General features: G+C 42.2%; 1 protein-coding gene across 1 annotated transcript in view; it reads left to right on the forward strand.

The window, feature by feature from the left end:
• The window catches only part of slc2a9l2 (solute carrier family 2 member 9, like 2), a 113140-nt gene that overhangs the window by 41944 nt on the left and 58165 nt on the right, over window positions 1-13031 (forward strand). Inside the window, exon 8 of the mRNA XM_069678237.1 lies at window positions 2537-2647. Within this exon, the coding sequence (XP_069534338.1) occupies window positions 2537-2647 (111 nt within the window). The remainder of the gene's footprint in view (window positions 1-2536; window positions 2648-13031) is intronic.

Here is a 13031-nt window from a genome sequence, read left to right on the forward strand (position 1 = left end):
CTTTCTCTGAGCAGTTTCCATGTTCTCCCCGAGCATGCGTGGGTTCCCCTGGTTTCTCTTGCTTCCTCCCACAGTCCAAAGACATGCTCGTTAGGTTCACTGGTGACTCTAAATTACCTGTAAGTGTGAAAAGCTGTCTGTCTCTGTGTCGAGAGTTATTATTACTCATTTTTATTAAGAAATTAGTTGCGTAACCTAATAAGAAATGTTAGTAGAATTTACCTAATAATTTAGGTGTATCATAGTTGTACTCAAAACATGAGGTAAGATTTACTCAGTCAGATAAAGTGCAAATGGTTACCTCAGTTTTACTGAGTAGATGCAGTTAGGTTGTTTTTCATAGTGAGGTCTAAATGCTCCCGCGTGTGTCGCCAGTGTGTAAAAAGGATGACATCAACACTGAATGAAACAAAACAATAGTGAATAGTGCAATAAATGGATCTGTTATCTTCTCCTTTAATTGTTATTCAGGATGAATTATCATAAAACAATATTTGTGCCCAATTTTTCATTTTCATATTTTAAAGGTTGATTGACTTTTCATATGCAAAGCTATAAATCACAAAGCTTATCTGAATTATCATGGATATGAACATTGACTTCATTTACATAGATTTTCATTTCAAGGAGACAGGAGGGTATATTAGATCACTCCGGAGTCTTTATTTTGATTGTCATATTGAAATCACTGCAGTCACCTTCAGACTGAAAGTAAAACGACCTGAGTGCTGAATGACTCAGCGATGTCACAGAGGCAGCTGAGAAAGGTTCCTAAAAGAGTCACTGTTTCAGGGCTTCAGCCTGTCAAAACACATGATTTCTCACAATAGCCTATTCTGATGTTTTATTATTTATTGTTACCTGTCAAAAGAGCAATCAAAGAGGGGATAGTGCAGGTCAGAGGTTATAGGAGAGAATCTGGATAAAGAAAACAAATCATTCGGTTTCTGTTTCAGCTGTGGAACTCAATGACTGTATAAAGAGCTGGAAGTCGCGTCGTTATTTGCTCTCATTGTACGGAATTGATGCCAAAATAGCCCCCATGACAGGCGCTGCCATCTTGCGCAGTAGAGATCGGCAGGTGGAGCTGCCGTAGCCAGCCGCTAACCAAAACACACACTTAACTTACCGAAAAACCCCCAGCAAGGATCCAGCATGCGGCGCATTTCACAGCAGAACAGCTTCTTGTGTTGGTCTGAAGCAGACGTTCACAGATATGGGAACTTCAATGACTGTAGTGATTGTTTTAGTTACGTTTGCACTCACAGATCGTCCTCTACTCTGCTCACCTGGAACAGATTGGCTGCAGGAGCTGTATTGGTCAACAGAGCTGTCAATCATCCTTTTTACAGCGTCAAATAACTAATTAAAAATACATTTGTCAGAAAAATGGACTCTTGGACGTAAATCAGCATGATAAGAACTAACTATAATGACAGAAACCATGTTTGAGAAAAAGTTTTGAGGCGTGTATTTTGACTTTATAGTTTGACTCATGTCCCACCTGTTAACATGGAGGAGGCGGGCTTTATGACCTATGGCTCACATAGGGGGCGTAATTCAACAACTACATATAACATACAGCTGACCTCAGAAAATGCAATGTCGCCCTCGGTCATGGTGCAAACTAGAAATTCAGTCCAGCACAAGGCATGATGGGAGGCGAGGCATGATGGGCCGTTGTACGCTATTGAAACCTTTGAGTTTCCTTTTGATGAACAGACTGTTGGATCGAAAGAGGTCTTCATTCGTGTTTTTAAAAGGGCTAACACTGGTGTGAGTCTGGTTATCATACTGGCTCACCTCAGTGTGTAAACAGGATGTGCTCAGCAGCCTCTGATTCAAAAGAGGATTTTGCAGCTTTTGCGGCCACACACCCTGCTCAAACGAGACAAAAAGACACGGTCTAACTCTAAAAGAACCTGCAGAAGGTTGACATGACCTCTAACTGCACTGCTAAACAAGCAGCATCTTGCTGCTTGGGTTGCATGTATTAAATCATCCATTATGCACACACTCAGAGCCAAATTGGCGCCTTTTGATGCAAATGAGCGTCATTTAAAAGAAATCAAATGCATAAACAGCAGCGCTATAGCCTCACACAGTTAGAGGGAAATTACTAGTGTCTTCAGGGACTTGGTGGGAGCTGATGTAACTTTATGGGCATGTTTGTTCTGGAATATAATTTGGGCAATATCCTTTGTGAATGAGACCTTGAAACAGGGCAGATATCACAGTGGGGAGTGATGCACAATTCATGGCACTGTCAGCGGGCGCGATCCATTCTTTATGAATTTGCCCCTCAATGGAGTAATGAGTGTAAAAGATAAGGAAATAAGCTCAAGTATCCGTCTCTTGAACATGAAACTGAAGACTGAAAGACACGGCTCCTGTGTAGGCATGGTATATAACATGAATACAGCCTGAAGGCTTACATATGATGTGTGTAAGAATCCATTTATTGAATTGTTTTAAATACTTAAAAGCTCTAAAGCTATGAGAATAACATGAATGACTAAACTTTCTCCCCTCATAGATCTGGTACTACACCAGTGGGATCCTTCGAGAAGCAGGCTTTGCAGAGAACATCATCCCCTACATCACACTGAGCACCGGGGCCATCGAGACTCTGGCTGCCATCGTCTCTGTGAGTACTTTTTTTTCTCTTATTTTACCTCTAGCTTAAATTCTCTCCTATCGTACTTTACTATTTAAACAGTACTGATTTATAACAACAGATTTTCAGAGGTTTTATTTTGCCATTTGTGTCTTTTTAATGAATCATAGTTTAATTAAAGGAGCGACGCCTGCAAGCTAGTTCAGGCAGGCGACTCTAGCTGCACTGATTTCACACTTGACATGCGTCATTCTCCGCAATCACGTGACTTACACTTCCTCCCAATTTGGCGGCCTATTTAAGCTACAAGATTTCCAGTCTCTCCCTCTGTCATTGCACCAGTAACCACTCTCATACTCCACCACCATCACCACCGCGGCATCCCCCTGCAGGCTCCAGCTAGGAGTGATGAGGTCGGAGCCTTGACGCCAAACACGAGCTATGTTCTGCTCCTGCAATAAACCTTTCAAACTATTACAAACGTCGTAATGGAGTTGTCTGACTGAACTGCATTAAGAACTTGTTTAACTCTCTGTGTGCACATTTTTGTAATGCTGAGATGATACATTTAGCCTCTCAAAGATTTCTTAAAGTGACCCACATGAAAAGCAAAAATGTGCAGAAAAAGATCACAGTAATTTTCTGAACCTTGAAAGTGTTCGTTAGATGATACGACCCTGTGAATAGGCAGGGGCTGACATTGAAAGCAGTGTGTGGGCTGAAGCGTAAGGGCATCTTCTCCTAAAGTAAATACTGTAGATAGAAATTTTAGATGTTAACATTTGAGCTGTAACTATGATGCTTCCGACCCAAGTTTGCTAAATGAGGCTGCTCGAACATTGTCGGCCCTGTCGTAGTGAAAAGGCAGCTGTCACAGAGCAGGTCTGTTTCTGAATGACTGAGCAGAGAGCACTTCACACCAAACTGCTCAGTGAAGCAGTTCGCTGGTGGAAGCGTCTCTGCTGGCAGCTCGTTAGGCGATACTGTTGAGTCCCACATCGAAAGACACTAATACAATATAAAAACAACAAAGAAATCAATGATAAAAAGGATAAAAACAACAAACAAATCTGCTTTTCTGACAGTTACTGTACACCCTGTCACAGAGCAATATCATGTACCCAAGAGATTAAGTCCCCTGCTCTGATGTTGAGATGCTTTATGTACTCTTCTACCACCGTCACATCTTCTGTTCGTAACATGCAGCTGTGAATGACTTGCGTTCCTGAGGGATGGTCTGCTGTGAGACCACCAATAATTGCAGCTTTGACAGTTGTTTGCGAGAATAGGAGTCAATAGTTTGTTGTATACAATGTACATGCTGTTAGCTGTTGCTGACACACTGACAGCAGAATGCTATTGATCCAAGTAACACTGCATGAGGTCTGTTATTCGACTGACCTAACCTGCCCTGGCTGTTTCCTTTTTGAGGTTTTTTCAGTAACCTTTCTTGCACTTTGAAGACTATAGATACAATTTTAATCTATTTAGTCTGAATGGGCATTTTATTACTGCATGAATACATATTTTTGGCTCGGTGGGGGCAGGCCAACAAACTGTTAAAACATTGTCTTTATATAGTTCATATTGCTAATTTACTCATGCACTAGAGCAGATAGCATCCGTGTAGAGTTGTGTTTAGGTTACCTGACAAGTATTAGAGTTCAACACGCTTGTTTGTGCTTTGCTTTGGTCTCCACCACCTCCTAAATATCTGATTATGTAACAGCTAAATGCTCCGTTAATTCCATCGTCTAGTCTTCAACTTTTTCTGTCAGCTATTTGGTGCTGGTGTGTAGTGTGCAGAGGCTTTATCAGAGCTGGTTTACTGGAAACAGGTGATACAGGTCTGCACACTTGGACACAAAAAGGGACTTCCAGGCGTGCATTGGCTTTAAAATAAACTTTACTCTACTCTTAGCGTGCGTGCATACAGCCGTACATCTCGGCCTTCTGACTGCACAGTCACTATTGAAGCAGGATACACGTGGTTACCTAACTGACTTCTCTAGCAAACACGGCAGGTGCGGCACTTCAAAGAGAATCAATATCTGACTTACAGTTTGTGCAATAACAGTCATCTGTTCCTTTCACACACTCATTATACATCTGTGTCGCTATGTTTACACATTGTTTCATCACTTTTGCTCACATGGAAAAACAGAAACACAAGCACATCAGCTGAGCGTGGCTGCATACTGCTGGACTTCTCCGCGTACTGACGCGTGTGCACCCGTGCATCCTAAAGACCCCTAAACTGCCCAGGAGTGCCTGTGTGAGCCTTACTCATTTAAACAACAGATAAACCTACTAAAATATTACTGGTGCTTTTGCACATGAATATAAATCAGATTACGTCTGAGCAAAATAATATACAAAATAACAAATATAAAACTTGAGGATGCCCAGTGGGTTCCGCATAACAAAAACAGTAACATTACATTGTCATCTGACATTTTGTCCTTGGCGATCAGACTCCATCGTGACGTCTTCATGCATTAAAGAGGGGGCCGAGAGCAGGATGGGATACCCCCACATGGAGTCTAGACTCTGAAGAAATGGATTGGAGGTGACTGTGTGGAGGAGGGTCGCGATGATCCGCGCTGAAATGACAAACTGACAGCAGCAGAGAGGAGGACAGGCTTAAAGTTTGGCAGCAGCAGGATGATTGGCTGATCAAGGCTGTGGCAAAATCTGGTTAGTTTAATACTTTGAAGACAAAACGCCCAGGATCAGCTGATCAGAGGAGTGGGAAGAGATCGAGAGGGATATGAATGATGACTTAACATCATACCTCTTTATTTAATTACCGTGTTTAGGCTGCTGTCTATTTCTGTGAAGGCCCTGAGCGCATTAAAGCTGATCTCTGATGTTCTGCATTGAAAAGACCCCACTGAGGGACTAAGATGCCAGGTGACTGACTTCAATCGCCGGCGCGCTCCTTTCAGACATCAGATTTCTCTCCAGCGCTATCAGCCACAGCCAGCTCACCCCTGACTACATTTGTTCAACACCACTTTCATTATAATGTTGATAATGAGACACAGGCAGTTTTCAAAGAGACAAACAAGATCCAAAATAACGTCACAAACCGTGGCTTAAAATGCTATATATCTTAAATAACTTTGGTGTAGTATAATAGCTGCTCTGTAGCTCAAAAGAACGTCATTTGAAGGCATTGTAACAGTATCTCAGCCACTGTCAGGAAAAAGCAAACACACAAGACAGAATTAATCAGATTATTTGACATCTTTCTTTTTGAGGGAAACTTCCACAGTTTCATCTGTTTTAATATTTGATAACTCTGAGCAGACACCATTTGTATGAGCCTCATGTTTCGCGATCAGGGACACTTTGACATCCAACAAGAGAGATTAATTTGATTTGTGGTTTCGGGAGCTTCAAATATTTATGATATTCAAATCAAAGTCTACACTCGGCTCTAAAATGTGACTTATTTCATTTAGGTGGCAAACATTACAAAGACGATATATGCTCCCTGACACGACAAATCGAAGACACCACAGGGTGCATTCATTCAAATTAAGCTGTAGTTTTAATTCCATTAGTAATGCCGTCACACCACACAGAGCTGCCAACACACGGATGATCATCTCGGACATATCGTGCATGTGATTTTTAATATTCCTGATCATGTAGAGGAGGAACACTCACAGTAGAGCTCAATGTGTGCAGGGGCAGGTCACCTGCTCAATCTGCCCATTGACCGTGACTGCTGAAACCTGTAAGGAGAGATAACATGTCTTTTTGCATGCTGCAGTTTGGTGTTAATGAGTTTTGGGAGTTTCAGGCTCCGGGTGCTCCCAGAAGGCGCTATCGTTCCTGGCTCTGCTCCACAGAGAAATTAAGATTTGCTCTTCGATTACAGAAAAGACAGAAGAAGGGGGCAGCTTTTATCGATTGTTGTGGAGAAGTGATAGTGTAATGTGATGTTTTATGTTGTTGTCGAAGTAAGGAATTGTGTGGAGCTGTGATCCACTTACCTTTACTTTATGCAGAATAAGATTGAGGTTAAACAAATGATTTGTTTTCCGTCATAATTAGCCTAATGCTTATCATGTGTAGTAAATGCCAGTGCCAAAACTTAAAGACAGCAATATTTTAGCCCGAGGCTGACACCAAGCTGTCTCTGTTACATACTAGAACAGGTGCACCAGTTTCTTTGAAGTTAAGTTATTAAAGTAATAATCTCTGAGATTTTCATTTGAATAAATGTGACTATAAAATGCAGTATATAGTATTATTACGGACTGGGTGTCTGTGGCAACTTACGCGGAAAAAATCACAAGCGGCGCCCAGTTAATGACGCGTTTTCCATCAGCCCGCAGTGGTTGGTCTGCCAGAGAGGGTAGGCGGAGCTAAGCCGCTGCTTTTCCAGTCTCTGCAAGTGTTGTGAGTAAACAGTAATCTACTATGGCTGAACAAACAAAGAAAAGATGGATGACTACAGACACAACTTAAAAAAAAAACGAAAATCCAAAGAAAAACGAACTAATTTGACGCTCAAATTAAGGCAAACAGTCTAAAAAGGAAAGCGTCCGTCAGCGAGGAAAATCAAGAGTTACAACCGGAGCCAACTGTGGACGTCACACATGTGACACTGTCTGGATATCTGGGAAGTGTGCTCCCGCAATTACCGTTTATCGCCATAGGTGCTGCAAAGGGAACAACACTGAGATCTTCTAAATTACCACTTTAAACATACCAGCAAGCAAGCTAACAAGGCTAGCCAATCAGCTTAGTACTTAGATTATTAGACAATGTAATGTCATAAAATATTGATATTTGGCGCCAGCGACACAACTGCATTACACAACATTGATACTTTGCAATATTTTGTCCCACCCCTACTGTCCATGGGGCGCATAATTTAACCACTGCGCTAAACTGGACCCAAACAACAGCGAATATGTGCATCGTTGCACATACTCTGAAATATCTATAATAAGAAGCCTACACGGTAGTCAAAAAGTAACCACAGTGTAAGTTCTCTGTAATGTCTCAAATAGTTACTCTCTTATTCTATAGATACACATCTTGTTCTACCTATATTGGTATGTATCAGTATGTGTTGCAAAGGTACACACATCAAGAGATTACACTGTAAGTCTCGAGTAGGTACACAGAACTTTGTGGGCTGTAATCTTAAGCTTTAGCCCTTTACTCTTTCTGATTGGCCAAAATTGCATGCAGTGTAGCATCACTGAACTGTCATACAGGCAGCAGTTGTCCTCAAACCAGTTTCAGTCAGTCTCTTGTATTGTTGGGAGGAAACCTCCCACTTTTCCCGCAGAGGTTTGTGAGGGAAAAAAAGCTGTTCGTAATGCCAACTGTAAAAGTGTGTCACTATAGTATGTGTGCCAGCCCTGGCACAAACCCTCACCCTGTTCCTATCTCTCTCTAACAATGCATGCTGTGATCGGCTCCAGCGACGCTGGGCCAAATAAGTGGGTGTAAAGATTATAGAGGATGGAAAGATGTGCTCAATGTGGAGGCTTGAAGCTGATTTCTGACTGCGCAGGTGGCCCAGCAATCTAAAACTGACACACTCTAACCCAGACTAGACACTTTTTCAGCGTTACCCCGTCTCTTTAAAATGTTTTTCATTGACCTTTCACATATGGCACACTCTCAAACAGCAAGGAAAAGTGACCAAACATAACGAGCTGGATCCCAGTAGGGTTTGTTCTATTGATGATGCCTTTGTCTTGCTCTAACTAGGTTAAGCTGACAGACTGGAGTCGTGCTGCCCTCTCCCACTTCATTAGTGCCATCACAATGTTTGTGGTCATTTTGAGACTGAGCTCGTAAAGTTTACAGCCTGCCATGTTGTTGCTTCTGCATTGTTCTGTGTATAATGATGCAGCAAGGGAAAAAATGATATGATTTCTCCTTCCATCCATTGCAACTTTTAATTGTGGACATCTTTATATGTCCATTTGGCAGACTTTGTCTAACCCTAAATCCAAGTACTAACAGTGGTTTGCATCACCTGACCATCATGAACGGTGTAACAGATTACCTTGTTCACTTATTTGGATTAGGGATGGGCATTTCAAGCAAAAATACTATTCGATATTCACTGGGAACTATTAGACCATCAGTTGAAGACACAAACACACGCAGACATGGACGAAGGGAGTAGATTAACTTTTTCATAACTTTGTGGGTTTTATTTCACTCTCAAATGACTGTGCATAGTTGTTGTAGATTTATGATACGTTAGTTTTACCTGGCACAGCTTGCACTTGACCTCATTTTTCTTTAGTTCCACACAGAACTCTTTGACGGCTGCATTTTTCTCCGGTTTCGAATCTCACAGCGCCACACCTGGCACTAATGCTTTCTTCTTCTGTTGTTATTTAAAGATATAATGTTGAAGTTTTCAGTTTCTTTTTATTTGGCGGCACCTAATGGCGATAATGGTTGGCTCCGGTTGTAGCGGTTGTAACTCTTGATTTTCCTCGCTTTCCTTTTTAGACTGTTTACCTTCATCTGAGCTTCGAATTTGTTTCTTTTTCTTTGTTTTTTTCACATATTTTTTAAGTTGTATCTGTAGTCATCAATCTTTTCTTTGTTCAGCCATAGTAGATTACTGTTTACTCGCAACACTTGCAGAAACCGGAAAAGCAGCCGCTTAGCTCCGCCTACCCTCTCTGGCAGACACACATTTATTTAGATGAAAATCTTCGAGATTATTTCTTTAATGGCAGTTATCAAACAGCATTCAGATGCTCTACAGCCAACCTCTGCCGGTACTACCACATAAATGAGTGAACAGTCGCATGAACTTTTAGATTTTTTATGAATTAATGAATATTAAAATGTTTGGAAATTATGACCCATCCCTAATTTGGATCTCTGTAAAAATGCAGCTTCTAATCCACCATGACAGGCCCAGAACAAGAGCTGTGGAGTTTGTCACAGTAAGGTCGATGCTCTGGAATAATCCACATCCTTATTTGAGACCGCTAAAGATGCACACAGACCGATTACAGAGGTGTATTTGTGACCATTCGACCACTGTTATTTTTGGTCGTTGGTAGAGCTTTGCTTACAATACAATGGCTCTTGAGTGTGATTGGAGGGTCCCTGTGTTTCTGTCTGACAGTCGGGCAAACAAATCCAGTTGTTTATCTTATTTTTCCTCAAGGCCCTCTTCTTTGTGCTCCCATCTCTGTGCATTAATGGAGTGACGTCATTCAACTCGGGAGAACCATGAATCTTTTCTTGGTGTTAATAAGTCAAGCATCTTCGTCACGATTCATGCCGCCTGCAGTGATGTTTTATCCTTTCATGTCCCTTCGCATCTGTTCATATTTGCTTTGTATGAATCCATGCAGCCTTTGAGTTTTGCATCTCATTAAACCTTAATGTAGCAATAAGCATCAACACAGGACTTGTTTGTTCTGCCTTTTATTAGGCTTCAAGTCGTACATTTTACAGACTCTTTATTTGCTCTTATTGTATATACTTTCATAACACAGCTATTATAACATCTTTGTAAAAGACATGAATACAATGAAACACAATGTATGATTACTAAATGCAAAATGCTCTCTACTTCCTGACCCCTTTACAAGCGTCCTACTGAGCCATCGCCCTCTCACTGTGGCACACTTGTCAGGCCGGCTAACAAACCCTGTGTGGTGTATGCCAACCTACATTAAACCACTGGCATCAAACCGCGTCCTCATACTCTTAAGCCCACTGGTCTAAACACAAAGTAATGATCAAGGAAAACAAAAATGGCCTTTTAGCAGCCAGGCATTTAGAATGTTAGTACTACACACATGCACGCACACACACACACACACACACACACACACGCACACACACACACACACACACACACATATACAATCCATTATCCATTACGTTTAGTTTGATCTTTTCCAGTTAATACAAGAGTCAGACAATAATGCATGAATAGATGGATGGATGGATGATGGATGACGGATGGAGAGATGAATGGAAGATGGATTGATGGATGGATAGATGGATGGATGGATGGATGGATGGATGACTGCTTGATGACAGATGAAGAGATGGATGGATGATGGATAGATGGATGGATGGATGGATGGATGGATGACTGCTTGATGACAGATGAAGAGATGGATGGATAGATGGATGACTGATGGATGACCGATAGGGAGATGGATGGATGGATGAAGGATGGATGACTGATGGATGACGGATGGAGAGAAGAATGGATGGATGACTGATGGATGACGGATGGAGAGATGGATGGATGAAGGATGGATGACTGATGGATGACAGATGGAGAGAAGAATGGATGGATGACTGATGGATGACGGATGGAGAGATGGATGGATGGATGAAGGATGGATGACTGATGGATGACAGATGGAGAGATGGATGGATGGATGAAGAATGTATGGATGGATGGATGACTGATGGATGACGGATGGAGAGATGGATGGATGGATGACTGATGGATGACGGATGGATGGATGGATGAAGGATGGATGACTGATGGATGACAGATGGAGAGATGGATGGATGGATGAAGAATGGATGGATGGATGGATGACTGATGGATGACGGATGGAGAGATGGATGGATGGATGACTGATGGATGACGGATGGATGGATGGATGAAGGATGGATGACTGATGGATGACAGATGGAGAGATGGATGGATGGATGAAGAATGGATGGATGGATGGATGACTGATGGATGACGGATGGAGAGATGGATGGATGGATGACTGATGGATGACGGATGGAGAGATGGATGGATGGATGACTGATGGATGGATGAAGGATGGATGACTGATGGAGAGATGGATGGATGGATGAAGGATGGATGACTGATGGCTGATGGATGGAGAGAAGAATGGATGGATGACTGATGGATGACGGATGGAGAGATGGATGGATGAAGGATGGATGACGGATGGAGAGAAGAATGGATGGATGACTGATGGATAACGGATGGAGAGATGGATGGATGAAGGATGGATGACTGATGGATGACGGATGAAGAGAAGAATGGATGGATGACTGATGGATGACGGATGGAGAGATGGATGGATGGATGAAGGATGGATGACTGATGGATGACAGATGGAGAGATGGATGGATGGATGAAGAATGGATGGATGGATGGATGACTGATGGATGAAGGATGGAGAGATGGATGGATGGATGACTGATGGATGACGGATGGAGAGATGGATGGATGGATGACTGATGGATGACGGATGGAGAGATGGATGGATGGATGACTGATGGATGACGGATGGAGAGATGGATGGATGAAGGATGGATGACGGATGGAGAGAAGAATGGATGGATGACTGATGGATGACGGATGGAGAGATGGATGGATGGATGAAGAATGGATGGATGGATGGATGACTGATGGATGACGGTTGGAGAGATGGATGGATTGATGGATGGATGGAGAGATGGATGGATGGATGAAGGATGGATGACTGATGGATGACGGATGGAGAGATGGATGGATGGATGGATGAAGAATGGATGGATGGATGGATGACTGATGGATGACGGATGGAGAGATGGATGGATGGATGACTGATGGATGGACGGATGGAGAGATGGATGGATGGATGACTGATGGATGACGGATGGAGAGATGGGTGGATGATGGACAGATTAATAGATGGATGGATGACGTATGTAGAGGTGGATTGATGGATGAGAGGGATGAATAGATGGATTGATGGATGACAGACGGATGACGGATGGAGAGATGAATAAATGATGGTTGATGAATGGATAGAGAGATTCATGGTTGATGAATGGATAGAGAGATGGATAAATAGATAGATGGGAGGATGGACGATGGATAGAGAGATAAATGGATGGATGGATGAGAGATGGACAGATAGATAGATAGATAGATAGATAGATGTTTTCTTTTTTACAAGGGTTGGTGCTGAGATTGTGGCGCATGTGAAGGACCAGTGACGCCGTAAGCTGTGTCCAGTTGTCTTTAATGGCTCATCTTCTCCTTGATGTGATGAATAATGTCCAGACTTTTCAGTGCTGCCAACCTGAGGGCTGCAGTGACCAGGCTGACCTCTGCAGAGGCTGCCAGGAGTGTGAGACAGGGCTGTGTGCCAGAGCTATCATTCCATTTTTATCACTAGTTCATGATGTTTTTTACACAATAAGACCTGATAAGACATCAGACAATACTGCAAATACTTACAATTTAAGCAGTATATTTTAAAATATTACATAAAACCATGTGTGTAAATCTCACATTAATACCAAGCAGGCAGTGTTTTGTGTCACCCAAAGGTCCTCAACACCCTTCATGAACACGGATGAGTGAATATCTAAATGAAAGAATCAAGCACTCACACAATAATCCACGTTTTTTCTTTCCCCGAGG

The sequence above is a fragment of the Semicossyphus pulcher genome, unplaced genomic scaffold (genome assembly GCF_022749685.1).
Source record: "Semicossyphus pulcher isolate SPU_LCO1_2020_fin unplaced genomic scaffold, fSemPul1.0.p SCAF_3, whole genome shotgun sequence".
Taxonomy (NCBI): domain Eukaryota; kingdom Metazoa; phylum Chordata; class Actinopteri; order Labriformes; family Labridae; genus Semicossyphus; species Semicossyphus pulcher.